Source organism: Callithrix jacchus, chromosome 4, assembly GCF_049354715.1.
Source record: "Callithrix jacchus isolate 240 chromosome 4, calJac240_pri, whole genome shotgun sequence".
Taxonomy (NCBI): domain Eukaryota; kingdom Metazoa; phylum Chordata; class Mammalia; order Primates; family Cebidae; genus Callithrix; species Callithrix jacchus.
In genome coordinates this window covers 48,369,523-48,397,263 of record NC_133505.1, presented here as the reverse complement: position 1 = coordinate 48,397,263, position 27,741 = coordinate 48,369,523, and the positions used below count along the sequence as shown (strand labels likewise).

Sequence of the window (27,741 nt, the reverse complement as noted above, 5' to 3'; positions counted from 1 at the left end):
CAGTCTAGCTCTGTTGCCTAGGCTGGAGTGCAGTGACGCAATCTTGGCTCACTGCAACCTCTGCCTCCTGGGTTTCAAGTGATTCTCCTGCTTCAGACTCCCAAATAGTTGAAACTACAGGTGCACACCACCATGCTTGGATAATTTTTTGTATTTTTAGTGGAGACATGGCTTCACCATGTTAGCCAGGATGGTCTTGATCTCCTGACCTTGTGATCTGCCTGCCTCAGCCTCCCAAAGTGCTGGGATTATAGGCATAAGCCACCATGCCCGGCCAGACCAGTTTTATTTTTTAGTTAATAAGGAGCCTAAACTGGTAGATAGTGACCCTACAGCAGAAATTGGATATAAAATATGAAGCTGATTTCCAGTGTAAGGCTCAACTCCATAGGAAAACATAGAGCCAACTCCAAGAGCTCAGGGAAATGGGGGCTAGGTAAGAGCTTATTCTATATTATTCTCAATGGTTTGGGGATGATGATGTGGACACAGCAGTTAAAAGAATATTAGGGTGTCTCTAGAGGATGAAAGAGTGTGTATTAAGGTAGCAATTCTCAAACTGTTTGTCTCAGGAACTCTTTATACTCTAAAGCAGGGGTCCCCAACCCCCAGGCCTCAGACTGGTTACCAGCCTGTAGCTTGTCCATGAATCCTGTATCAGTCAAGGAAACAGCCAGAAACAGATGGCATACTCAGCTAAAATTTTTGAAGGGATGTTTCAATAAAGGGACCATTTTGAAGGTGTGGGCTAAGGTTAAGAGCGGGGCAACAGGAATGTTGAGGCATCCAGTGATGATCAACAGGAGATAACCAATCCCACCCCAGTTTGAAGTGAAAAAACAAGTGTTAGATATAGTTACTAGACTTAGTGGGAGGCGGAATCATTGCAGAGGGGCCAGATGACACCAACTACAGCTGTAGCCAGAGCAAAACGGGGAAGGATTAGGAAGAGTAGATATTCCAGCTTCTCTCTCCTCCTGCACTCTGATCTCCTGCCATGCTCCCTATTGGCAAGATCCTCCTTGAAACCAGAGGTCAGGGCACCTGAGTGGTGCCATCAATGCAGTTGGTAGAAGTCAGCCTCCTGGTCCTCAGAGCAGGTTACAGAAGGATCTAGAGAGACAAAAATTATGCTGCACAAGGTCCCCAAAAGAGAAATGATAGGAATAGTCGATACAACACTTTTTGAAACTTTTATTGCTTAATTAAAATGCTTAAAATTGCAAGGAGCGTCCACAGTTACTGATAGAATAGAGGATGGGTTTGAATGAGTATTTAGATGACTGGACACTTGAGGCTCTTATTAGAAGAGACAATGGACATACGGCTGGAAATCACATCCTGAATCTTTTTTGGGGGTGCGGAGGGGAGGAGTTGGGAGATGAAAGTCAAATGAGGAGAGAATGGGTGGGGAATAAAGAGAAACTTATCTTCCTGTCAGCTGGAGACCAGATCACTAGAGGTAAAATTGTAAGGGGAAATTGCATCATATTGTTCTAACCTAGCCTTATAAGCCACGCAGCATCGCTCTCACACTGTTGGTTACGAACAAGTTACAAACTGACCCAGATGCAAAGGGAGGAAAGTTAATTCCACCCCTTCTGGAGAAAGCAAAGTTCTATTGTAGTACTGAATAAAGTAGCCACACACGCCTGTTTACACTTCAATTAATGACAATGGAATAAATGAAAAATCCAATTCTCAGTCACACTAGCCACATTTCACATGTTCAATAGCACAGCACAGCTCTAGAACATACGAGACAGGAAATATTGCTGCAGCTGTCTTAGAAATGCAACCTAGACAAACCAAATTTTATTAAAGAATATGGTGCAGTGGCTCCCATGACATGGTATATACAAGGGTTGGCAATAACTGCTGCTGTTTATCATGAGGAGAGTCCTTGGGTTGAAGTCTCAAATAGGGGATGTATATGCCCAGGGGGCTAAAACTAGGGTCAATGGGAGGGTATCACAAAAGAGAGATTCTAGGACCGTATGTTCCATCTTTCTTGGTCATGATCCTCTTTGAGCATGTGATAAAAAGCCACCTTTCCCTAGGAAAAAAACAGTAAACATACAGTATCGTGCATTCAAGTTCAGGGGTCTGCAGATCCTTCCAAGTCAATCCATGGATTTGACACATCGGAGTCCTACTGCAGGCTGTGAGCCCTTGAAAGTGTTTCCTTATTCTCAACCATTAGCAGAGGACTTGGCTCTGATGACACTTAATCACCACATGTTGACAGAAAGGGGCACATTTTTGCTGAATACGAGTAAGAATTTTAATAGGCTGGGAGACATTTAAGTGGAGCAGACAAACATCAGGAAGCCACAAAGTTTCCCAGCACTAGAGGAATCCAAGTAGGGTGGATTCTAGAGAGGCTCTATGGAACTGGTGACATTTTTGGATCAAGTTCATATGTCAGATTGGCTTCTTCCCTGAGGTTGAGTCCTCTCTAGAAGGCTCTTCAAACCTCATACCTACCAAAAGAAAAGTTTTTATCCTCCTTGCCCCTAAACCCAGTTTCCCTGATAAATCTGGACATGTCTAAACTTAGCAGTGGACAGAGATTGAACAGTCCTCAGTTGGTCTTGCAAAGAGACTTCTGGCATCCTTGTCACATCAGTTTCAAACATACCCAGATACACTTTTATCCCACACAATGTATTTTCTGAGTTTTGAGTATCATTGTGAGAAACTCACATTGATTCTAAGGCTAAAATTGTCTCGGCTTTTATGACAATCTCACTGCATTTGTAAAAGTCAGTTATATTCTGTTATTCTTTCCTCTCCTACGATTTGGTCATTTCTTCAAGATCGGGAGCTATATCTCCACTTCCTAAGCATATACTTGGGAGCTGTATCTTCCAGTATGTATTGTATTCTTGAAATTCCACAGTAATAGGGTTTTGGATACAGTAGATAGGCTGGTTTGAGCATAATGATTCTTAGCACATAAGTTCGTTATTGTGTGTGTTATCCAAAATCTTATAGGCTACAGTACTCTGCTTTATATTTAGAGAGAGGAGGAGGCACACCTCACCATTCCCAACACATACTGAATCTTGACTGTCTGACTGGGTGTGAAGCCCATTATCAGCTGTGTGACTTTGAGAAAATTGCCCGGTCTTTCTAAGCCTCAATATTATCAGTTGCAAAACGGACATTCTATTCATTCCAAGATTGTTTTAAGTAACATTTAACATGGTGCTTGGTGTATAAGAAGCATTTCATTTCATTATGCACTCATTCTGTGACTTCTCATATACGGTTTGTTTGTTTGTTTGGTTGGTTGGTTGGTTGGTTGGTTGGTTTTTATGAAGAGGGCAAGATGGTTAGTATCCTTTTGGGGCACAATTGGAGAAGTGTATCTTGAAAGACCTCACTGTTTTAAAACCAGAGTTTGCGCTATGGTGCACAGAGTGAGGTGAGTCAGGCAAGTGTAGCATCGATCTTTTTATTTAGAATGTTGATATTTCATGGACTTTTGAAAATTTATTACGAATTTTGAAATATTACATTAAAAAATTACTTACCTTGATAACCGGAGTTTTTCTGGCGCCCTCTTAACTTTTGTACCCAAGGCAGTGCCTCATTCGCTTGGCCCTAGTCCTGCCCCGCCTACTCTCACACCTCGACTTAAATCTGAGACCACAGCAGCCAGAAAAACGAAGGAAAAGAATTCTGCTCCCCACCTGAGTTTCCTTACTCTGCCTTAGGGCGCTAACCCGGCCCAGGAAAGTAGGCACAGGGAGCGGACTACAGTTCCCAGAAGGCCGCGCGAGATGGCATCCTCGCCTATTGGCTGCGCGGGCCCCGCCTTCTCCCCGCCCTCCCCTCCCCGGCCCTGCAGGCATGACCCCGGCGGTGAGTGCCCGGCTCTTGTGCTCCCGAAGCCGGCCGCGGCCCTACAGGGATCAGGCTTCATGGCGGCGCGGCCGCTGTCCCGGATGCTGCAGCGGCTCCTGGGGTCCAGCTCCCGGAGCTGCAGTTCAGGGGCTCCAGTGAGGCAGCCCCGCCCCAGGGAGTCCGCGCAAGCTGCCTCGGAGGTGAGCCCACCCCGCCAGCGCCCACAGCTTCCCGAGGCGGGGGTGGCCCGGACACGCTGCCCCTTTCCCCCCGTAGCTCCCGGCCCATCTGCGTGACGGCTTCTGGGAGGGACCCCTTGGCACTCCTCAGTGGAACTATGTTCTCCAGATGGACCGCCCGGTCTCCCCTGCTAACCCAGCGGGAGGGGCTCCTGGGAGTCCCGCTTCAGAATCTCCCTGCCCCCCAGCCACGCCACCCCCTTCCAGCTCTGAGCTTGACCAGAAATTGGGGTAAGCAGAGGGCCAGTGAGGTGTCTTGTGAGTACCCTTCAGCCCTGCCTTGCACCCATCCTCTTTCTTAAACATTTTCCCTCCCTATCCCCAGAGCTCAGAGAGATTAGGTGTCCCTGTGACACCTGCTTCCTAGTGTGACTGACTAAACATGTCACCTCAGTGCCACCAACAGTGAGATGTCGCTGTAGTCCCATGGCTCTGTAACCCATCCTTTGCCGACTCTCCTTGTCTCATTTTTATTAACCTTGGGGAGGGTTCAGCCTTATCCTAGAGCAGAGCAGGGCAGGACGTGGCCTGTTCCAGGTTAGAAATTAATTCCTGTATGTCTTTAGGGTTTGGGGCAGGATCCCTCAGTCCTTGATAGCACCCCTCAGAGTATTTCAAGTCATAAAAAGTTTTAGGTTTTTGTTGTTCTTCTGCTCAGGTGGTTAGGGAATAATTTGAGGGGGACAGCACCTCTTTTCATTTAGTGAAACCCATTTTCGGTACCTATCTAGTCAGTTTAACTTTCTCCATCTCCCAGAATTAGGCTTCCTGTCCTGGGAGATGGGGGAAAAACTGACTTCCTGTCATGGGATTTGTAAAATCACTGCTCCCTCCCCCCCCATATTGCTCAATGACTTCCGCCAAATTTGCTTTCTGCAAATCTAACCCCCTCTGGGATCCTCAGATAAGCAGGCTTTAGTATCCTCCAACTCGGAACTTCATTGAAGAAAAGATAGGAAAGCAAAGATGGTTGAGAGATGTTTAAAGAATTCAAGAAAAAGGAAGTTTCTTGAACTGCCCCCCACCCCCCGTTTTATTTGGAACTGGTCTTTGATGAGAGAACCTGTGTGCTGAGTGACTCACATGTGGAAGCATTTAGTTCTCACTAAGCCATGTGAAGTAAATAGAGTTTGTACCTTCAGGTGAGGGGGCTAATGGAAGTTAATTTTCCTCCAGTCACAGAGCTGTAAAGTAGAGGGTGGGAACTCAACTCTAAAGCCTGCACTTTTATCCTTCCTGTGTGGAGGCCAGGGAGAGAGCCTGCTCCTATCCATCCCTTTACACTGTGCAGGGAGGGGTAATGAGGCAGAAGGGAGAGCATAGACTTTGGGGCAACCCCATCCTTTATTAGGGGATTCAGCAAGTCCTCTTACCTCTCAGTGTCTGTTTTCTCATGTGCAAAGTGGGAATAGTGTCTACTTCATAGGGTGTCACGGGGATTAAAAGAGTTAACATATGTTAACATATATTCTTGGAACAAAGTTTAGTCCATGTAGGTGCTGTGTTATGTAAATGTTTGTGGTAATTACTATTATCCATGCTGCCGCTGGCACATGCTGTGTCCTGTGAGTCCCCTCCCATCTGGACTTGCTGGATAGCTATTCTGTCAACTCACATTGAATCCTGGACATCTCATTAGGGTGATCTTCAGCAGACTGGGAGTTCCCGAGGGCTGGGCGCACCTCCGCCTTTCTAGGTATTTCCCCACAGCACTTAACACAGGGTTGTGCAGGCAGTGGATTCAGCCAATAATTGTAGCTGCTTGAACCTCAGCTAGTGAGGAGTCACACAGCATAGTAGACTACACTGGACAGGGAGTGCCACGTTTTCACGTACCACTTTTGCCTCCAATTTCACCTGGCTCCTGGGGCTGTCACTTCCCTTTGCTTTGTGTTCATAAAATGAGAGGGCTGGGCCAGCCCATCATAAGATGGGAGAGCGCACAGAAATGTGTCTTGAAGAGACTCTAAGGGGAGGTGAGTCTGGAGATACGTTCAGCTCATCTGCAGAGCTTACCAGTTGGGGTGAGGCCATCTTGAACCCCTGGCCTCCCTTCCCTTATTGCAGCTGGTAGTCTGCTTTGGGATGGGAGGTTCTTGGAGAGCTAGGATGGAGAGCCACTGGGCATTGTGTGGCAGGGTGAGGGTGTGAGGGAGAGAAGTGAGGTGTGAGTGGGAGCTAGCTGTGAGGACGGTGGAAGGCGGGGCCATGAGCTGAGTCCAAAAACAGGTTAAGTAGCTTCTATATGTGGAAAGGAGTGGTGGGTAGGTCAATGGGGAGGTGGATTGGGGAGACACAGCAACCTGCCAGCCTGTGTCTGGGGTGGCCCAGACAATCTTTGCAGGGTTCAGCACAGCCTGGGAGCACTGTACCCCTCTTCCTCCCTCTGAGGCTCCATGCAGGCTTTGTTGGGTAACAAGAAGGTGTGTGGCCTGTGGTGGCAGGAAGCAGGGAGGGTGACTCTGGGCAAGGCAAAAGCACCCAGCTGTTTAGGGGGCCAGAGAAAACATATGCTGGCTAGGAGGTTAGGCTCAAGGAAGTGGGTGTGGATGAAGGTGGAAGTACAGCAGGGCCTGGTGAGGGGGGATGAGAGGAAGGAGGGAGAGGACTTTTCAGAGAGTCATTTTTACTTCCAGTCTGCCCAGCTCCTCATAATCCATATTTCAGTGAAATGTGACTGTCCTTACCAGAAGCCATACTTAGGGTGGGAATAAGGGGAGTGGGGAAGGAAAATCAGGCTAGGCTCTTTGCTGGGTCCTCTCATTTAAAAGTGATTAATTTTAAGAGACCCCTAGTATACATCATCCCAACAGCAAGGTAATCGGGGCCACTGATACTTGAATTTGGATGTGCTTTTTTTCTCCTGAATAACCCTGCAGCTCTGTTTAGACTTTGGAGCTATTTGAGGGCTAGCCTTTAGCAGTCAAATCAAATGCTCAAGATTAGTGACTAGTGGAGGAAGGCACCTTGAGGGCAGGATCCCCCGCTTCCCCACTCCCGTCACCCCAGTCTGCACTGGGTAGACATGAGATGACCAGTAGCATCTGGCAGGCTGCCTAGTGCTTGCTTATTGGAACTAATACTAGTGGTCCTGGGGGATGCTCAGACCCCATATACTTGGGTGGCGTGGCAGCAGCTTTGAAACCCTGCCTCTGGCTATTTGCCGTTAGTAGGGTTGGAAGGCCAGGGTCTTGGAAGGGAAAGGAAGCTGACAAACTAGAAAAACTGATCACAGTACAGATCACTGGTTGAAAACCTCCCATGTGCCAGGAACTCCTCCAATAGAGTTAGTTTGGATTATTATTCCTACTGCATAAATGAGGAAACTCAGGTTTAGAGAACTTAGATGACTTTCTCCACAGCTAGAGCCAGGCTTGTGATACAGGCTCGCCTACTCCAAATCCTGTGCTCAGAACCATAACAACAAGCCCTGGATTCAAATAGCACCTGGCACTTGGTGTCACTAGGCTGACGGTTCTCAGTCCTGCCTGCACAGCTGAGGCACTGGGTTGAGCTAGAATCTTTGGGATGGGGCTCTGTCATCAGTCCTTCTTTAAGATCCTTGAGTGATTTTGATGTGCTGCCAGGGTTTCGAACCACCACTGTACCAGGTTAAACCATTTTGACAGTAGAGACCAGCCTGGAAATTATTACCCCCATGTAACTGAGTTTTGCATATACAACCTTTCTGTTTACATTAGGGACAGGACTTTCATGTGATTCAAAATGTACCAACATCCTGTGCTAGATACCGGGGATACTGAATGAGGCAGGATGACTTCTCATGGAGAAGAAACAGCCTGGGTCAGGCTGAGACCCTGGGAATATGATCCAAGGCCTCCTGCTGCCTCTGACATGTCCCAGCCCTTCCTGAGCAAGCACGGTTGCTGTCTGCTGTGTCCTATCATTCTCTCTGGCTCCTTTGACCGGTGCTGATTATTTTTTTTTCTCCAGGAGATTTAAGGGACAAGGAAAAAGGTAGAAGAATGAAAGTAGGGTATGCAGTGTTAGAGGAGAGAAAAGATGCAGGGATGAAGCTCGTTAATATCTAAGTGGTGAGTTTGCATGGCGGGCAGGGTGTGAGAGAGTGTTGAGGAAGCTGGGTTCAGAACCAGTGGTGCAGTCTGTATGAGTCTAGATAAGGTCACAAAAGTTCTCAAGTGAAATCTGATCAGCCGAACAAAATTCCTTTTTTTTTTTTTTTTTTTTTTTGAGACAGAGTCTTGCTCAGTCGCCCAGGCTGGAGTGCAATGGTTCAATCTCAGTTTACTGCCACATCTGCCTTCCGGGTTCAAGCGATTCTCTTGCCCCAATCTCCCCAGTAGCTGGGATTACAGACACGCGCCACCATGCCTAATTTTTGTATTTTTTAATAGAGACAGGGTTTCACCATGTTGCCCAGGCTGGTCTCAAACTCCTGACCTCAAGTGCTCTGCCCACCCTGGCCTCCCAAAGTGCTGGGATTATAGGCGTGAACCACCAGTGCCCAACCCCTAATTCCATTCTTGATTGCTCCATCATGGTGCTTGCTCCTGTGTTTCTGCTGAATCGTGCTCCTTGGTCCTCTCACCTCCAGTTCCTTGATTCATTTTGACTCCTCCTTGACCCAGCCGCCCCATCCCCACAACATGTTAAGACTAGGTTGTGGGAGGATATCTTGACAAGTGAAGAGGTGACTAACATAACGGAATTGCAAATAGCTATTGATGAAAAAGAAGGTGCAGCCCTGTAATACACCCAGATTCCCAAGTATCTCATCTGGACTCTGGTGACTGAAGAGATTCTTGATTATGGAGTGCCCCCCACCCCACCCCACCCCTGAGGCTGTCTGTGGAAAGGCAGTGGGGTGAGTTTGAGTTTTCTCCACACCGCAGGGAGGGAGGAAGTGACTGGTGTGATTCTAGCAGACTGCAGTTAGAGAAGGACTGCTGGTTACTCCCCACAGGACGTTGAGCAGGATTTCTGAGGAAGCGGGAAATTCTCTTGGGGTGGGTAGAGTGAGGAATTGTTTGTGGGCCCAGAAAATCAGAGCAGCCTCACGCACTCATGTCTCTTATTTTTGAACAACTTGGTAGCTCCTGACCCAGTCAGGGGCTGCCGATGACAATTACCTGGAGAGATTGAAAACATAACAGCTTCAGAGATCCAGCTTTAGTCGGTCTCCAGTGGAATCTTTTTTTAAAGTTCTCCAGATGGTTCTAATGTGCAGCTGGAGCTGAGAAACTTACTGAAGCAAATGCTTCTTCCTCCTAATGTAGGCATAGTTGCGCTAGACGAGGGCCTGGGGCCTTCTGCTCTCCATTGTAATTTTAGGTGTTCACCTCCCACCATGATACCACCACCACCACCCAGCCCCTGTTTTTGCTCCTAGCAAGACAACCTTAGCCTATAGCTATATTCTTATTTTACAACTGGAAAAACAGGCCTAGAGAAATTAAGGGGCCGTCCCAGTGTGCCAGGTCATCTCTGTCCCAGAAACCAGGGTCTGGTCCCCCCATTCCTGAGCCTTCTCTGTGGACCTTGTGCATGACTGCCAGGGTCATGATTTTTTGGTTCAAAACATTCTAGAGAAGTGACTTCTACCCACCCTCATTGTCATCTTCCCTATCTTCTCATTGTCGTCTTCCTTGTCTTCTTGGACTCTCTCTCTCTCTAATAGAAGGGAAGAATTTAGAACCTGGAATCAAGAAACCTGGATTTGAATCCTGGTTCTGCTGAGGTTGATATCAGACCCCTTCCAAGCCTTAGTTACAATAATCTCTTGTAGAGTGGGTGTGGGAATGGAACAGAACATTCTTTGGAAACTTTAAGATGTTTGGTAAATGTTACTTCCTTGGAGCAATTATCTCATCAGCATCTGTCAGGGTCCAGGTTGAACTCTCCGAAAGACCGATACAGCAGCGGGAGACGGACCAGACTTGGGCATGGGAAAGGGTGAAGCTGGTTCCCTCCTTTCTCTCTGCAGGATGAGTTTGGACCTTGTTTGCCGCCTTTAGCAGTTTCCTCCCGTTTATGCCCGAGACCATGGGTGCATCATCCTTTTTTCTGGCACTGGCTAGTGTGAAGAAGAAGGACTAATAGACTCCCCCACACCCTTGCCTCCACCTTGCTTCCCAGCCAGAAATTCTCCCAGCAGAGATCACACTCCATCCGCAGCTGAGTACTTAATAGATGGGTCTTTTCCATCATTCTCATTTCTCGATGAGAGGGACAATCCCAGCTTCCCCAACACTGCAGAGCCCAAACATATAGAAGGGTTAGAAGTGCTGCCTAGATGTCAGAGTAATGGAGGGGGCAGGTGGTTCTCCTTGCGCCTCTCCCCAGCCTGGTAGCAGGGACCCATGCTTCCTCCCTGCCCTGTCCTTGCAGGAGCTCTCCAAGCAGAGGCAGTTCCTGCGAGGGCATGCAGCTCCCTTCTCCGCCATCCTCACAGACAGCTTCGGCCGGCAGCACAGCTACCTTCGGATCTCCCTCACAGAGAAGTGCAACCTCAGATGTGAGTCACCTTCCTGGGCCCTCTCTGGGCTGGTGTCCCTCTACTGAAGCAGCCTCTGAAATTTCCCTGAGCCCAGAAATCCTCCTGAATCCTCCAATTCTGCCTTCTAACTTCCTCACCCACTACCCTGTGCTCCAGGCCCTGTGATTTAGGGGCAGGATAGGGGTCAAGGCTGAGTTGTATGATTGTGGAAGCTGTGTCTTCCTTGGGATTAGATTTGAAAACAAATGTAGTTGGATTTAGAATTAAGATTGGGTCCTGGGCCTCTCACTCTTCAGGGCTCTTTCCTCCATTTCCCTGCAGTTCCCAAAGTCTAGTACGTGGCCAGGGATCGGGGGTGGACATTATAAACATGTGAAGTAGTCAGCCATGCCCATGGCCAGCACTGCTGACCCTGGAGATGCTCCAGACCCATGACAGATCAGCTTGGGGCCAGGCTGATACAAAGAGGCCTCATTTCATAATCCCTCCAAGGAGTGCTGGAGGGACTTCCAAAGTTGATCTTCCTTGCCCCTCCTCTCCTGCCCCGCCCCCTCCTCTCCTGCTCCACCCCCCTCCTCTCTGGGATATTATGTCCAGATTGTGTGTGGTGGGCTTGGGGAAAGGTGTTGACCTTTCAGAAATGAGAAAGGCAAGGCCTGGGGAGATGCTGGCCTGGGGTTTTTCCAACTCAGGTTTAGTGAGGTCTCCGCTCACGTCCAGATGGGCTTGGAAAGACTTTGGCCTGTTGGGGAGGTGGGACTGTTGTTGGGCTGCTGGCAATGCCTGTTTCCTCCCTCCACGTCCCCATTCATCCAGGTCAGTACTGCATGCCCGAGGAGGGAGTCCAGCTCACCCCCAAGGCCAACCTGCTGACCACAGAGGAGATCCTGACCCTCGCCCGGCTCTTTGTGAAGGAAGGTGTCGACAAGATCCGGCTCACGGGTGGAGAGCCGCTCATCCGGCCGGATGTGGTGGACATTGTGGGTGAGTTGGACGAAAGTCATGGCCACTCCTCCCTGTGCCGTCTCATCCAGCTGGACTCTGAGTTGATGGTAACATTGGAAGCTGACATTCATTTAGTGCATGACACTCACTTCGTCCTATAATACCCACTGAGACAGATACCATTATTCTTTCCATTTTTAATGAGAAATTGAGACTTAGGTTGAATAACTTGCCCGAGGTCATGAAGCTAACAAGTGCCAGACCTCTGTAGCTTGCTGTCACGTGGAGATCAAGGTCCTTGCAGGGGGCCCATGTGACCTGGCTCTTGCTGACCTCTGAAACCCTTGCTGGCTTCTCCACATCCCCCTCCTCTCCATTCACATGGCTGGACCCTGGCATGTGCTGTTCCTTTTGCCAGGTGCTCAGGGCACTCTCCTTGACCTCATTCAGATCTCTGGTCACATGTCACCTCAGCAAGGCCTTCCTCAACCATCCTGTCTAAAGTACATCCTCATGTACTCACCCAGCCACTCTGGCCCAGAAATTGGCAAGTGATAGTGGCCAAATCTGGGCCAACACATGTTTCTGTCTAACTTGCAAGCTGAGTGGTTTTTTGTTCGTTTTTGTTTTCAGTCTTGCTCTGTCATCCAGGCTGGACTACAATGGTGTGATCTTGGCTCACTGCAACCTCTACTTCCCAGGCTCAAGTGATTCTCCAGCCTCAGCCTCCCGAGTAGCTTGGATTACAGGCAGACACCGCCGTGCCTGGCTAATTTTTGTGTGTTTAGCAGAGATGGGGGTTTTACCATGTTCGCTAAGGTGGTCTCAAACTCCTGACCCCAAGTGGTCCACCCGCTTGGCCTCCCAAAGTGCTAAGATTACAGGCATGAGCCACTGTAGCCTGCCATGGTTTTCATATTCATAAATAGCAGGAAAAAATAACATTTTCTACCACACAAAAATTACAAAATCCTATGTTCGGTGTCCATTAATGAAGTTTTATTAGACGTAGCCCTGCCCGTTTATTTACATATTGTCCACAGCTGCTTTGGCAGAGTTGCGTGATGACAACAAAGACCGTGTTGCAAAGCTGGTGCCAGGTAGCAAATATTTACTATCAGGACTTCCATGGGAAGAGTGTGGCATCCCCTGCCCTACCCACCTGCCTGACTTTGTTCTGCTTCATAGCATTTATCTCATCGTGGCACTGTGTGACTGGGTCGTGTGTTTGGTTTCTTTAATTGTCCGCCTCCTCCATTAACTGGGGTGAAAGCTCTTGGGTCACTGGGGCAGGTTTTGTTTACGGCATCCAGTGCCCAACACATGGTTGATGCTCACAGATTTGTTGCACAAATGGAGACGGGGTCAGAGTACAGTCTGCTCAGTGTACTCCTATTTGAGACTCCACTGCCCCTCTGACAAGCAGCACTCCTTTGGACAACTTTTAAATCTGTTCTAACCCTTGAAGCAGTGATAGAACCTACCTTATAGGGTTGACCTGGGGAAGGACTGAGAGTGGATTGCCCAGCCTGCGGCATGTGCTCTGTAAAGGTAGCTCGAAAGAGCCTCTTGCCATGAGCTGCTTCTAAGCTGCAAGGACAGGAGATACCTTAGCTCATGTCATTATAGGTGATGAAATTGGGGTTATGAGGTTCTGTGTTCTTGATGGCTGCCCCCCTCCAGCTGCTTTGGATGTGATCTCCCACCCCACCCGCTGCTCCCTGGCTCAGTAATTGTTCTGTGGGGTACCCTCCTGCGTGCCTCATACTGTGCTGGGTACACAAAGATGAATGAGTGCCAGCACTGCTGTTGAGGGCTCATGGCCCATTGGAGGAAGCAGCTGCTATATAAGGGGAGCCTAGGTGCTATGAGAGTCCCAAGGAGGGGCCCAGGTCTCCCTGACAGCCTTCTCCTTCCTCCTGCCCCATGGCCAGCTCCCTTCAGCCCCCACTGATCACTTGGATCCTCCCTCATCCTGTGCTGGATGAGCTGGCCCAGGCAAGCGGAGCCCATGTTCCAGGCAGCTCCTCAGGGCTGAAAGACAGGCTGGTTACCAGGAAAGGGCTGAACCTGCTGAACCCAGCTGCTTGCCAGGCCAAGCTCCCTCATCCAGGCCACTTCCTCTGCCTGGCACCTTCTGGCATGGACTGCCTTGTGCCAGGACCTGTGAGAGCAGAGGGGGTGAGGATTGCTCACTGGTCAGGGAGGTATGGAGTGACTGGGCACAAGTATGAGGACTTGGGGCTCTCCCTGGAAGCCCCAGCCTGCACAGTGGGAAGAGTGGGAGTCAGGAAAATGGGTAGCTCTGTCCCCATTCTGCCACTCGCTGGTGGTGTGATCTCATGCAAGTTCCTTCCCCACCCAGGGCCTCGGTTTCCTCAGCTGTGAATGAGCCACTTTGAGGCTCATTTTCTGCTTTGGTACTCTGGTTATTGGTCCTGGGTGATGGGAGATGGGCAAGGGGCGATCGCCACATGAATGCTGGTTAAGACAAGGCCCCGCCTACAGTGACCTGCTTCTGATGATTTACCTTCTGCCTCCCAGGGGGTGGAGGTGGGGGAAAGACCTCACCCTTCCCCCTCCCCTAGTGCTTCAAAAAGAATGGTAGCTGCACCCTGTGACTTCCTGTGGCCCTGTGCATGTGATCACTTTGACATCGCTCAGCCTAGCCTCTGATCTTCCCCAGAGGAAGAGGAGCAGCTTCAGAGCAAAGCAGCCTGGAAGGGCAGGGCAGATGGGTGCTGGTAGAGGAAGGAGGGACAAGGGATGAGAGGGAAGGGAAGTCAGGGCTGGGAGGTTCACACGCACTTTTGCCCACCCTCCCAGGTGAGAGTTTTGAGGGACCCTCACCTGGAGTTAGAGCGAAAGGATTGCGATTTCCTGGTTCTGCTGACCTGTGGCCCTGTTCATCTCAGGTCCCTGTCTGAAGCTGTCAGTCTTTGAGCAGTGCTGAAAACTTGCCACGGGAAGGATTGGGGCCCCTCAGCTCTCTCTGGCTCCCTCTGTCTGCGGTCATCTGTGATGCCCTCTGCCACCCCCCCTGCCTCTCCAGCGTGTGTAGACAAAGTCCTGCCCCTTCTTTTGTGTACACACAGAAGTGCCCCTTCTTTTCAGCTGAGATGGGTTTAAGGCATTATCTTGGTGCAAAAGTTATTGCGGGTTTTGCCATTAATAGCATTGTCCAATAGAGCAGAGGTAGCCTATCTTTTAGCTTCCCTGAGCCATATTAGAAGAATTGTTGGCCGGGCGTGGTGGCTTAAGCCTGTAATCCTAGCACTTTGGGAGGCCGAGGCGGGTGGATCACGAAGTCAACAGATCGAGACCATCCTGATCAACATGGTGAAACCCCTTCTCTACTAAAAATACAAAAAAAATTACCTGGGCATGGTGGCGCATGCCTGTAATCCCAGCTACGCAGGAGGCTGAGGCAGGAGAATTGCCTGAACCCAGGAGGCGGAGGTTGCAGTGAGCCGAGATCACGCCATTGCACTCCAGCCTGGGTAACAAGAGGGAAACTCCATCTCAAAAAAAAAAGCATTTTCATAGTAAGTAGTCTGGCCTAATAAAGCACTTTCATAGCAAAAAAAAAAAAAAGAGAGATCCAAGATGGCTGATCGCTAACAGCTCGGGATTGTAGCTCCCAGTGAAAGCGCAGAGAATGAGAGGACGCCACACTTTCAGACGAATTTTTGTCACTCATGGACCAGAAGATTCCCAGTGGAGGAACCCCACGGGTCGCCAGCACGACTCTTGTGGCCGGTGCAGTGGTTTTGCTGGCGCCTCTGCGCGGCAGCTCTTGGTGCAGAGTAAACGGGACTGGTTCCCTTTCTGACCAATGTTTGGAGCTCTGGGGAGGCAGAGTCGCCTATTATGGACTCAAGAAGGAAGCCAGACCAGAGATTCCCAGGCAGAAGAGCACCATCAGTCTTAATGCCGCTGTTTAGGCCAGCGCAGTGGGTTGCTCAGATTCTGGCCCTGGGAATCAATAAATTGGACGTCCACTCAGAAACCTAATTAGAAAGGCGGTAATTTAAAGATGACAGATGGATAAATTTATAATGAAGGGAAGAAACCAGCCTAAAAAGGCTGAGAATACCCAAAATCAGAATGTTCTCCCTCTACAGGGGATTACAGTTCCTCATCAGCAACAGAGCAAGGCCTGATGGAGAAGGACTGTGTTCCATTAACAGAAGTAGGCTTCAGAAGGTGGTTGATAAGAAACTTCTGGGAGTTAAAGAACTTGTTCTAACCCAATGTAAAGAAACTAAGAACTTTGAAAAAAGGTTTGACAAAATGCTAACAAGAATAGACAATATAGAGAGGAATATAAATGAATTAACGGAGTTGAAAAACACAACACAAGAACTTAGCGAAATATGCACAAGTTTTAATAGCTGAATTGATCAAGCAGAAGAAAGGATATCAGAAGTCGAAGACCAACTTAATGAAATAAAATGAAAAGACAAGAATAGAGAAAAAAGGATAAAAAGGAATGAGCAAAGTCTCCAAGAAATATGGGACTATGTGAAAAGACCTAATTTACGTTTGATAGGTGTACCTGAATACGATGAAGAGAATGAATCCAAGCTGGAAAATACTCTTCAGGATATTATTAAGGAAAACTTTCCCAATTTAGCAAAGCAGGACAATATTCAACCCCAGGTAATACAGAGAACACCACAAAGATATTCCTCAAGAAGAGCAACCCCAAGGCATATAATCATTAGATTCACCAGGGTTAAAATGAAGGAGAAAATACTAAGGGCAGCCAGAGAGAAAGGTCAGGTTACCCACAAAGGGAAGCCTATCAGACTTACAGCAGATCTCTCAGCAGAAACCCTACAAGCCAGAAGAGAGTAGGGGCCAATATTCAACATCCTTAAAGAACAGAACTTTCAGCCCAGAATTTCATATCCAGCCAAACTAAGCTTCACAACTGAAGGAAAAATAAAATCTTTTATGAACAAGCAAGTACTCAGAGATTTTATTACCACCAGGCCTGCTTTACAAGAGCTTCTGAAAGAAGTATTACACATAGAAAGAAACAACCAGTATTAGCCTTTCTAAAAATATACCAAAAAGTAAAGAGCACCAACATAAAGAAGAATTTACACCAACGAATGGACAAAACAGCCAGTTAACATCAAATGGCAGTAATCCTAAATTTAAATTGATTAAATCAATTAAATCCCCCAATCAAAAGGTACAGCCAAAACCCAATGGTATGCTACATCCAGACTCATTTCACATGCAAGGATACACAAAGACTCAAAACAAAGGGATGGAGAAACATTTTTCATCTGAAAGTGTGGCGTCCTCTCATCCTCTGCTCCAACCAAATGGAAAGCAAAAATAAATAAATAAATAAAAAGCAGGAGTTGCAATTCTCGCATCTGATAAAATAGATTTTAAAGCAACAAAGATATAGTGGTAAAAGGATCAGTGCAACAATAAGAGCTAACAATCCTAACACCCAGATACATAAGACCTATGAAGAGACTTAGACTCAACGAGACAGAAAATTAATAAGGATATCCAGGACTTGAACTCAGATCCGGAACAAGTAAACTTAATAAATGTTTATAGAACTCTCCGCTTTAAATACACAAAATATATATTCTTGTCAGTACCACATCACACCTACTCATAGGTTTAAATGAAATATTGATCAGCCATTATTAAGCACAATTATTGACAGAAAAGAAGAAGTATTGTCTGAGGACACACATAAAATACATGGATGCTAATGATAGCCAATGAGCTAAAAATTAACTGAAAAATCTCCCAGTGTTTTAAGAAAGTTTACAAATTTGTGTTGGGCCTCATTCAAAGCCATCCTAGGCCACGTGCAGCCCATGGGCCATGGGTTGGACAAGCTTGCCATAGAGCTTCCCAAGAGGATGGAATATTGTGTATCTGTGTTGTCTGATACAGCAGCCACTCATAGCTCTTGGGTCCCTGATGTGTGGCTAATGTAACTGAGAAACTGAATGTGCATTTTATTACATTTTCATTAAGTAGCCTCATGTGGCCAGCAGCTGCCATGTTGGACAGTGAAAGTTAGGGTTTCCTGAAAGAAGGAAGAAGGAAGTAAGTGTTGAGGAAGATAGCAGGGCCATTGTTTTTGATCCTAACTTCCAGAATGACTGGTCACTGCCAGATGAGCTGGACTTAGCTTAAGAATCACTCATTGAGGAACAACAGACACTATGACCTACTTGAGGGTGGCAGGCTCTAAAAAGGAGAGGATCAGAAAAAACTATTGGGTACTAGACTTAGTACCTGTGTGAGGAAGTAATCTGTACAACAAACCCCCATGACAGAAGTTTACCCATGTGATGAACCCACACCTGTACCCCTGAACCTAAAAGTTGAAAAAAAAAAACATTGCTGTAGTTTCTTCCTTTCCTTTTTCTTTCCTTCATTTTTTCCTTCCCTTCCTCCCCTTCCTTACTCCCTCCAGTCCTTCCCACCTTTCTTAGATTATAGCTTGATTTCACAGCTTAAAGCCCATGAGAGGGGTAATGTCATGGAGAGCCACTGACAGATTTTGAAAAGGGGTGGTAACGTTTTTTATTTTATTTTTGGTGGGCTCCAGTTGCATAGAATTAGATTAAATGTTAATCCTTGGTTCATGAGATATTCTCATTATTGATCCCTGTATGACTTACTTTGCTTTATTCATGTTAATTTATGTATTTTAATAATGTTAGCAGTTCCTAAGGACACCCACTATACCACCACTTTTTTGGCAATATTTTCTTTTCCTAGATATTTTTTTTTATTGCATTTTAGGTTTTGGGATACATGTGAAGAACATGTAAGATTATTGCCTAGATACACACATGGCAATGTGGTTTGCTGCTTTCCTCCCCTTCACCTATATCTGGCATTTCTTTCCATGTTATCCCTCCTCCACTCCCCACCCACTGCTATCCCTCTTCTGTTTCCCCCCCACAGACCCCAGTGTGTGATGCTCCCCTCCCTGTGTCCATGTGTTCTCATTGTTCAACACCCACCTATGAGTGAGAACATGTGGTGTTTGATTTTCTGGTCTTGTGTCCGTTTGCTGAGAATGATGGTTTCTGACAAAGCAGCTGTGGACAATATGTAAATAAATGGGCAGGGGTATGTTCTAATAAAACTTCATTAATGGACACTGAACATAGGATTTTATAATTTTCGTGTGGTAGAAAATGTTATTTTTTTCATATCATTTATGAATATGAAAACCATGGCAGGCTACAGTGGCTCATGCCTGTAATCTTAGCACTTTGGGAGGCCAAGCGGGTGGACCACTTGAGGTCAGGAGTTTGAGACCACCTTAGTGAACATGGTAAAACCCCCATCTCTGCTAAAAATAAAAAAATTAGCCAGGCATGGTGGTGTCTGCCTGTATTCCAAGCTACTCGGGAGGCTGAGGCTGGACAATCACTTGAGCCTGGGAGTTAAAGGTTGCAGTGAGCCAAGATCATGCCACTGCACTCCAGCCTGAGTGACAGAGCAAGACTGAAAACAAAAACAAAAACAAAAAACTACTCAGCTTGCAAGTTAGATACATACACATGTTGGCCCAGGTTCTCATATTTCTTGGAGACTTTGTTCATTTCTTTTTACCCTTTTTTCTCTAACCGTGCCTTCTCATTTTATTGTATTGCATTGATCTTTGATCTCTGATATTCTTTCTTCTGCTTGGTCAATTTGGCCATTGAAACTTGTATATGCTTTGCAAAGTTTTCTTGCTGTGTTTTTCAGTTCTATCAATTCATTTATATTCCTCTCTAAGCTGTTTATTCTTGTTAGCATTTCGTCAAATCTTTTTTCAAAGTTCTTAGTTTCTTTGCTTTGGGTTAGAACATGTTCTTTTAGCTCAGAGAAGTTTCTTATTACCCACCTCCTGAAGCCTGATTCTATCAATTCATCACACTCATTCTCCATCCAGCCTTGTTCCCTTGCTGGTGAAGAGTTGTGATCCCTTGGAGAAGGAGAGGCATTCTGTTTTTGGGTGTTTCCATCCTTTTTGTGCTGGTTTCTTCCCATCTTTGTGGATTTATTTACCTGTGATCTTTGTAGTTGTTGACTTTCAGATTGGGTCTCTGAGTGGATGTCCAGTTTGTTGATAATGAAGTTTTTTCTTTCTGTTTCTTAGTTTTCTTTCTAACAGTCAGGCCTCTGCCATAGGACTGCTGGAGGTCTACTCCAGGCCCTGCTTGCCTTGGGATCACCTGCAGCATCTGCAGAAGAGTAAGGGTTGCTGCCAATTTCTTCTTCTGCTATCTCGGGTCCCAGAAGGATACCCATCATATGTCAGTCTGAGCTGTCCTTTATGAGGTGACTCTTTGGATATATAGGGGTCAGGGAGCTGCTTGAGGAGACAGTCTGTCCTTTTTAGGAGCTCAAGTGCTGAGCTGTGAGTTCCGTTTGTTCCATTCAGAGCTGCTGGGCAGGTACGTTTAAGTCTGCTGCAGCAGATCTCATAAATGCCTTTTTTTTCCCCCATGTGCTCTGTCCCTGGAAGGTAGGGCTTTATTTATAAGTTTCTGCCATGCTGCTGCCTTTTTTCAGGGCTGCCCTGCCCAGTGAGGAGGCAGCCTAGTCACAGTCTGCCTGCAGGGGCTTTGCTGAGTTGCTGTGGGCTCTGCCCAACTGCCATGTGAAATTCCCTGCAGTTCTGTTTTATAGGGATATAGTTAGAACTGCTTGGGCAATGGTGGCCCACCTCTGTAATGGCGGACTCACTCTATAATGACGGACTGCCTCGGCAATGGTGGGCCACCTTGGAAATGGCAGGCCACCTTGGCAGTGGTGGACTGCCTCGGTAATGGCGGACACCCCTCCTTCACAGAGCTGGCCCATCCCTGGTTCAGCTGTGCTTGCTGTGAAACTCTCAATCCAGAGTGTTTCAGATTGACGTTTTTTGCAGGAGTGGGACCGGCCAAGCCTGATCACCTGGCTCCCTGCCTCAGAACCCCTTTTTTTTTCTTTTCAGTTGAACGGGCAACTCTGTCTCCCAGGCGTTCCAGTCACCAACTGAAACGGTGCCCGGATTTGTGTGATTTCTTGTGCGTAGACCTGCTGCACCAGCTGAAATAGCTGCTGGAGACTTGTGGCACTTTTTTGCCAGGGTATCTCCTGGCCTGGCTCCCTGTTTCAGTCCCCTTTTTCAGTTGAATGGGCGACTCTGTCTCCCAGGAGTGCCAGTCACCAGTTGAAAAGGCACCCAGATTTGTGTGAGATTTTGTGCAGACACTCACTGTGCCGGCTGAAACAGCCACACCGGGGGCTCGTGGTGCTTTTTTACCCGGGAATCTCCTGGCCTGGCTCCCTGTTTCAGTCCCCTTTATTCAGTTGAACAGGTGACTCTGTCTCCCAGGCGTTCCAGTTGCCTGTTGAAAAGGCGCCCGGATCTGTGTCATTTCCCGTGCAGTGACCCACTGCACCGGCTGAAACAGCCATGCTGGAGATTCATGGTGCCTTTTCGCCCAGGAATCTCCTGGCCTGGCTCCCTGTCAGTCACCTTTTTATCAGTTGAATGGGTAACTGTGTCTCCCAGGCGCTCCAATTGCCAGCTAAAATGGCACCCGGACCCATGTATTTTTTGTGGAGACCCACCGCTGGCCAAAACAGCTGTGCTGGCAACCCATGGGGCTCCTCCACCCAGGAATCTCCTGGTCTGTGGGTAGTAAAAATCCATCTGGAAATGTGGCATCCACTCACTCTTCACACTCCCACTGGGAGCTGCAGTCCAGAGCTGCTCCTAATCAGCCATCTTGTGGCAATATTTTTTAACTACCTGTGTGGCCTCCCACCCCACTGTCTCCTAAGGTAAGCATTCCTATTTTCTATTTATCATTTCCTTGCTACCTCCCTGTCTTTCTCTTTTTTAGGCTGGATCTAGCTCTGTTGCCCAGGCAAGTAATCCTACCACCTCAGCCTCCAGAGTAGCTGGGACTACAGGCACACACCACCACGCCCAGCTAATTTTTGTGTTTTTTGTAGAGACAGTGTTTTGCCGTGTTACCCAGGCTGATCTTGCACTCCTGGACTCAAGTGATCCTCCTTCCCTGGCTGCCCAAAGTCCTGGGGTTACAGGCATGAGCCACCACACCTGGCCCATTCTCTTGCTTTTGAAAAAAGTAGATAGAGTGTTTTCAACTTTGTCAGTATCATGCTGTGTGTAATCTTCAGGACTGTTTTGTGGTTTTTTTTTTTTGACTCAAGTAAAAGGCATGATGTTATAGAGAGTTCTCTTTTTTCCTCTGTGGTCTACTGCTACATTATGTGAATGTACCCCATTTTCTCCTTTTAGTGAGCATTTGAATTGGTTCCAGTTGTGTTGTTGTGGACAGTGCTGCTTTGAACATTCTTGTTTTCATTAACATATCCTGGTGTATGCTTTGTCTAGCAGTGGAATTGTTGGATCATGAAGTATGTGAATGTTTAACTCTGGAAAACAATGTAGCATTACTTCACAAAGTGGTTGTGCCAAATACACTTTCACCAGCACTACGTAAGGGATCCTGTCAACTGGCCTCCCCAGCACTACTATTCTTGTTTTTCACCAGTTGAACCAGTGTAAAATTATATTTCACTGTGGTCTTAGTTTGTATTTTTGTGTTTAAGAATGAATTGGCATCTTTTCACATGTTAATTAGCTACATGTAAATGTAAACTATCTTTTTCTGTGTAATTCCTGGTCATGTCTTGCCCATTTTTCTATTTGGTTCTTTGTCCTTTCATATTGATTTGGTACAGGTTCTTTACATACGTTGCAAATATCTCCTCCCAATCTGAAAAAAAAGTATACCATGTGTAATGATTCTTTTTGATGAGTAGCAGTTGTTCTTCAGTGTTTTATGTTTTCTTTCATGGTTGTTTTCATATCTTGTTAATGAAACACCTAACCCTAGATCAGATCACCTACCTCTGTTCTACACTAAAAATTGTAAATTTAGCATATCAGTCCTTAGTTCATCTGTAGATGACTTTCGGGAATCCAATGTAATTTTTTCCATATGGATAGTTGTCTTTTTCTTGTTATTAGTATTGAACAATCCTCACTCCATAAACCTGCCATTCTGTAAGTATTGATCTGTTTCAGGTCTACTTTGTTCTGTTGGTCAATTTGTTAGTCTCTGTGCCAATATCAACCTGTCCTAATCACTGTAGCTTCATCAGTCAATTATCTGGTAGGGCAAATTCTTTTTATTTTTCAACAGTGTTTCACATATACTAAGGCTTGGCTATGTAAATTTTAAAATCAGCTTATGAAGTTTTGTTCTGTTCTGCTTTGAGAGCATCTCACTCTGCTGCCCAGGCTGGAGTGCAGTGATACAATGACGGCTCACTGCCACCTCCGCCTCCTGAATTTAAGTGAGTCTCCTGCTTCGGCTTCCCAAATGGCTGGGATTGCAGGCATGTGCCACCACCACACCTGGCTAATTTTTTGTCTTTTTGGTAGAAACAGGGTTTTACCACATTGGCCAGGCTGGTCTTGAACTCCTGACCTCAAGTGATCCACCCACCTTGGCCTCCCAAAGTGCTGGTATTACAGGCATGAGCCTTCACACCCAGCCTCCAGTTGACTTTTAAACCAGTTCTTTGGGAAGTTGCCACTGATTTCTTCATAAGGGGATAATGGGTGATTGTGCTGAGGCCTCAGTGGGCAAGGGAAAGAATAGAGCTTAACCTGCTTCCTTTTCCTTTATCACATTCTCAGCTCATCATCTTCATTCCCTAACTCATACCAATTCAGAACAACTATTCTTCTTAAGGACTTAGATTGTTAAGTTCATAGATTGCTAGATTCTGTGTTTCTCCAGGGTTGATTCTGCAGGTGTGAACAACCGCTGCTAATTTTCCTTATTGGCAGAGCCAGAGTGAAACTCTTGCCTTTTTCAAACAGCTCTTGTAAACTTTATTTTTAACAAAAGTAATTTATGTTTATTTCAGAAAAGCAGAAAGAATGTTGTTACTGCTGTTTGTAACCACTGCTGACGTTTTGGTTTGATGACCTGCCTGCCACTTTTCTCTGCATCTCGTGTTTACTGTCTCCTGCGTTGACTGCATCTTGTGTTACTGTTTTCTCTACCTAATATAGTGTGTGCATGTCCCTATGACCCAGTGTATGATTTTACAGAGCCATTTTGAGTTGCATGATATTCCATCATCCAGAGAAAACATAATTCAACCAGTTTGCTATAGTTGGCTCTCTAGATTATTTCCCACTTCCCTTAATTACGTATTGCTGTGTAATGAACACCCTTGTAGATAAATATTCTTCACATCCATGATTATTTCCTTAGATTAAATTCTTAGTGGAATTTCAGGTCAAAGGCTTTAAAAAGTTCCATGTACAACTCTCCAGAAAGATTATATAATTTTATTCTTACACCATGAGTGTGTGCACTTCCATGCACCCCTACCTTAAACCGATGATGAATTTTGTAATATTCTGCCTTTTTCTGAGTTTGGTTTCATTTGAGCACTTGACTCTTGGTTTCCCCTTTCATGCAGCGCTGAGCTGAGTCTTCGTAGAGACATGCATTAACATAGCTTCTTGGAAACAACTGGTCTAGTGGCTGGAAGGATGTGGTCAGTGGCACTGTGCATGTAGCAGAGGTCAGCTAAAATCCAGGGGGAGGGGTGTATGTGTGCCTCCACGTTCTAAGAGAAAACTCGTTCATTATAGAAATAAGTGTTACCTATAAATAAACATAAAAAATCAGCTGTGATCCTACTGATCAAAGATAACTACTGTGCATATTTTGATGGCTTGTCTTTTCTCTAGATTGTATTGGATTTGAATGTGAGCAGGTGTGTTTCTTTTCATTCTTTGGTCTTTTGTATGCAGCTCTTCAAGAATGCCTCTGCCGAATTTTCCAGCTTGCTTATTTGTTCTTGTGTCCATTCTGCTTCTCAAGTTTTTCTTTTTGTTTGTAACTATATATTTAATTTTCAAGAGCCCTAATTAGGGTTTTCTGTTGGTTTATTTTCAGGGTTGAGTATTTAGCCCAATGAGGATATTCCCTCTGCTTTTTAAAAAAACTGTTTTCTGTTACCGCTGTTCCTTCTCCTCCTCCTTTCATCCTTCTATTTGAGGAATTGGTGATCATTCTTTCATGGCATCCTCCTTTAACGTTTCTTGATTCTTGGTGGTGTACTCATCTTAGTGCCTGGGGTCTGTGTTGGCCTGCCTGGCAATGTTGTGTTTCTATGGGCTGCTCCAAGGTTGTGGAGAAGGGGTGTGAGGTACTGCTGAGTGTCACCAGGATTCAGGGCTTGCCCCCAGTATGGTTTGGCTGTGTCTCCACCCAGACCTCATATTGAATTGTAGTTCCCATAATCCCCATGTGTCATAGGAGGGACCTAGTGGGAGGTAATTTAATAATGGGGGTGGTTACCCTCATGCTGTTCTCATGATATTGAGTTTTCACGGGATTTGATGGTTTTTATGAAGGGCTTTTCTTGTTTTGCTCAACACTTCTTGCTGCTGCCATGTGAAAGAGGACATGTTTACTTCCTTTTCTGCCATGATTGTAAGTTTCCTGAGGCCTCCCCATCCATGCTGAACTGTGAGTCAAGTAAACCTCTTTTCTTTATAAATTACCCATCTCAGGTATTTCTTTATTAGCAGCATGAGAAGAAACTAACACAGCCGCCTGGCTGGCTTATGTGTCTGCACTGGTGCTCTATCCTTGAGGCAAAGGCTTCTGCTGCCTTCCCCTGCCTGTGGGGAAGGATGAGGCCAACCTGTCCAGCTCCTCCAAATGTAACTCCTGGGTGCACTTGAGCTGTGGACTCTATCCATCTGATCAATCCCGTTTGCGTTCTTTCAGTACTTCTTTACCTTTCTAGGCTATTTACAGCATTCTTTCTTACCTTCCAATGCTATTATGGATTTTTAACATCCTTCCATTATTTCTAGGGACATTTGGTAGAATGGAGTGTCAAATAGCACTTAATTCAAACACTCTTATGCTTTCATTATACAGAATATCAGGACCTGTGTAGTAGTTCATTGTTAAGAACAGAGTCCTGAGTCGGGTACACATGGATTTAAATGCCAGTTCTTCTTACTATGTGACATTAAGCAATTTTCATACTCTTTCAGAGAACGTCTTTTTTATCTACTAAATGAGATCATTGTTATTGTGAGGTTTCAATGAGCTAATGTGTGCAAAGCCATCAGCAGAGCACCTAGCAAAGAGAGAGCACTCAGTGCTTAGTCTTTTGGTTATTTTTGTCAATTTTTATTCTTAGATTTCTTTTAAAATTAGGCCTGATTAATGCGAGTCTGTAAAGAGCCTCTCTTCCATCCATCTTGACTGGACAGAGTTTTGCCTTCCAGCCCTTCTCCTGGCCTCACCAAGAACAAGCAAGCAGTCTGACCCCCTTCCTGTTGTCTTTACAGCTCAGCTCCAACAGCTGGAAGGGCTTAGGACCATCGGTGTCACCACCAATGGCATCAACCTGGCCCGGCTGCTCCCCCAGCTTCAGAAGGTTGGTCTCAGCGCCATCAACATCAGCCTGGACACCCTGGTGCCTGCCAAGTTTGAGTTCATTGTCCGCAGGAAAGGTGAGCAGATGTGGATGGGGCGGGTTTTCCCTCCCAGAGTCCGCTTAGCTGGGGAGGGCATGGCCAGTGCTGAGCGAGGGGCCTGGTCACTTCCTCTTGGTGCCTGGGCTATTGGTAAGTCACAGCACTTATTTCTCACCCCTCATCTTTGCCAAATGTACATCAGGGACTTTGGGGGTCAGATGCTAATGACCTAGGGAGACCAACCTCCCCACCACCCCAGCCCCAGTTTGCCCAGGACTTGAGGGGGCTTTAGAATGAAGGACTTGAAGTTTTAAAACCAAGACAGTCCATGGCAAACTGGGTGGAACTGGTCATTCTACAATGAGCTCTGAAGAAACATGGACAGCCCAAGACGGAAGTAGCCACTCTGGGACACCAGGGTGTGGGTGTGTACCATCAGGTGGGGGTCCTCCATCAGTCCCACATGGTTGTCCCTGTGCCCGCCTGGATGGAAGCCTCTCCTAGGCACCCCTTGCTGCAAGCACACCCACATCTGCCCAGCTGCCTCAGGAGGCCCAAGGTGGACAGGTAGAGCCAGCCTCGAGCTCTGGGTCGCAGTAGACCAATGCCTCGCTTCCCCTTGGCATGGATCTCATGTTGGGGCAAAGGCTTTTCAGGTTTGGATACCTTTTGATTGGGGGAAAGGGGTATATGATTGAGGACTATGGAGAATCAGAGGGATGACAGGGAGACCCAACTCTCCTCCTCCTTCCTTGGAAATAGCTTCAAGATCAGCCCCACCATCTTCTTTTCTCCCTTTTCAATAAACAGGGTGTGATGCCCTGCTTATACCCTCCATGTGCTGAGGAAGCACCTACTCCACCTCCTTCCTCTATAAAGGGCTGCTCTAGGTGCTGTGGAGGGGACAGAAGACACACAGACATTGCCTTACAGGCTGCTAAGGGCCAAAAGATAAAATTCCCCAGGACAGTCTTTGCTTGTCTTGTGGTATTGATTAAAGTGTTACAGGGAGGAAGAAAGAAAGAATTAGCAGGAGAGAACTAGGAGGGCTTTAAGGAGAAGGCATGTATGCTGGCCTTGAGGAACAGAAGGGTTTGAATCAGTGGTACATACTCCGAGGGGAAGCAGGAGTAAAGAACCTGCAGGGGCTCTACAGTGGGAAAGTAGGAGGTGGATCTGTGGCCTGTACCTCCGCATACACCTTCTCTTTGTCTCTTATTTCCTGGCACATGGATTGCAGAAATCGGATCTTCCCTCCCATTTATACTATTTCGTCCACCATCTGCCTTTGGAGGGGAGTGTTTCACAGAAAAGAAAACTTACAGCTCTAGGTTATCCTAGCAGCATTGTTTTTTCAAAGCCACACATTCTTCCCTCTACCCTCTCACTGAGCAGTCTGAAAATGCTGCAAGGAAACCCTAGAGACCATCGCTAGGCACCCTCTCTCACAGGTGACCACCCAGGCTGTGCAGGCTGGGGGGTGCCGGAGGGGGCCAGGATGCAGTAGGTGATCACGTGATTGTATGCATGAGAGAACTGGGCAGTGAGAAGTCAGCCGGGGTCACATTGACTGTGGTGAATGATTGTCGAGACAATAATCACTTTCCAGCCCTGGAACAGCATCTGTGCGTAATAGGAGCTTGGAGGGTATGTGTTGTGTGAATCATTGATGGACTGTTGAGGAA

At 46.7% G+C, this 27,741-nt stretch overlaps 1 protein-coding gene across 3 annotated transcripts in view; it reads left to right on the top strand.

Moving 5' to 3' along the window:
- The first annotated feature begins 3,887 nt into the window (after window positions 1-3,887).
- The window catches only part of MOCS1 (molybdenum cofactor synthesis 1), a 32,414-nt gene continuing 8,560 nt past the window's right edge, over window positions 3,888-27,741 (top strand). For all 3 annotated transcript variants that reach the window (XM_078369105.1, XM_078369104.1, XM_078369106.1), the window contains exons 1-4: window positions 3,888-4,052; window positions 10,461-10,587; window positions 11,386-11,553; window positions 25,928-26,092. In XM_078369105.1, coding sequence (XP_078225231.1) covers window positions 3,930-4,052; window positions 10,461-10,587; window positions 11,386-11,553; window positions 25,928-26,092 — 583 coding nt within the window. In that variant the 5' untranslated portion in view covers window positions 3,888-3,929. The remainder of the gene's footprint in view (window positions 4,053-10,460; window positions 10,588-11,385; window positions 11,554-25,927; window positions 26,093-27,741) is intronic.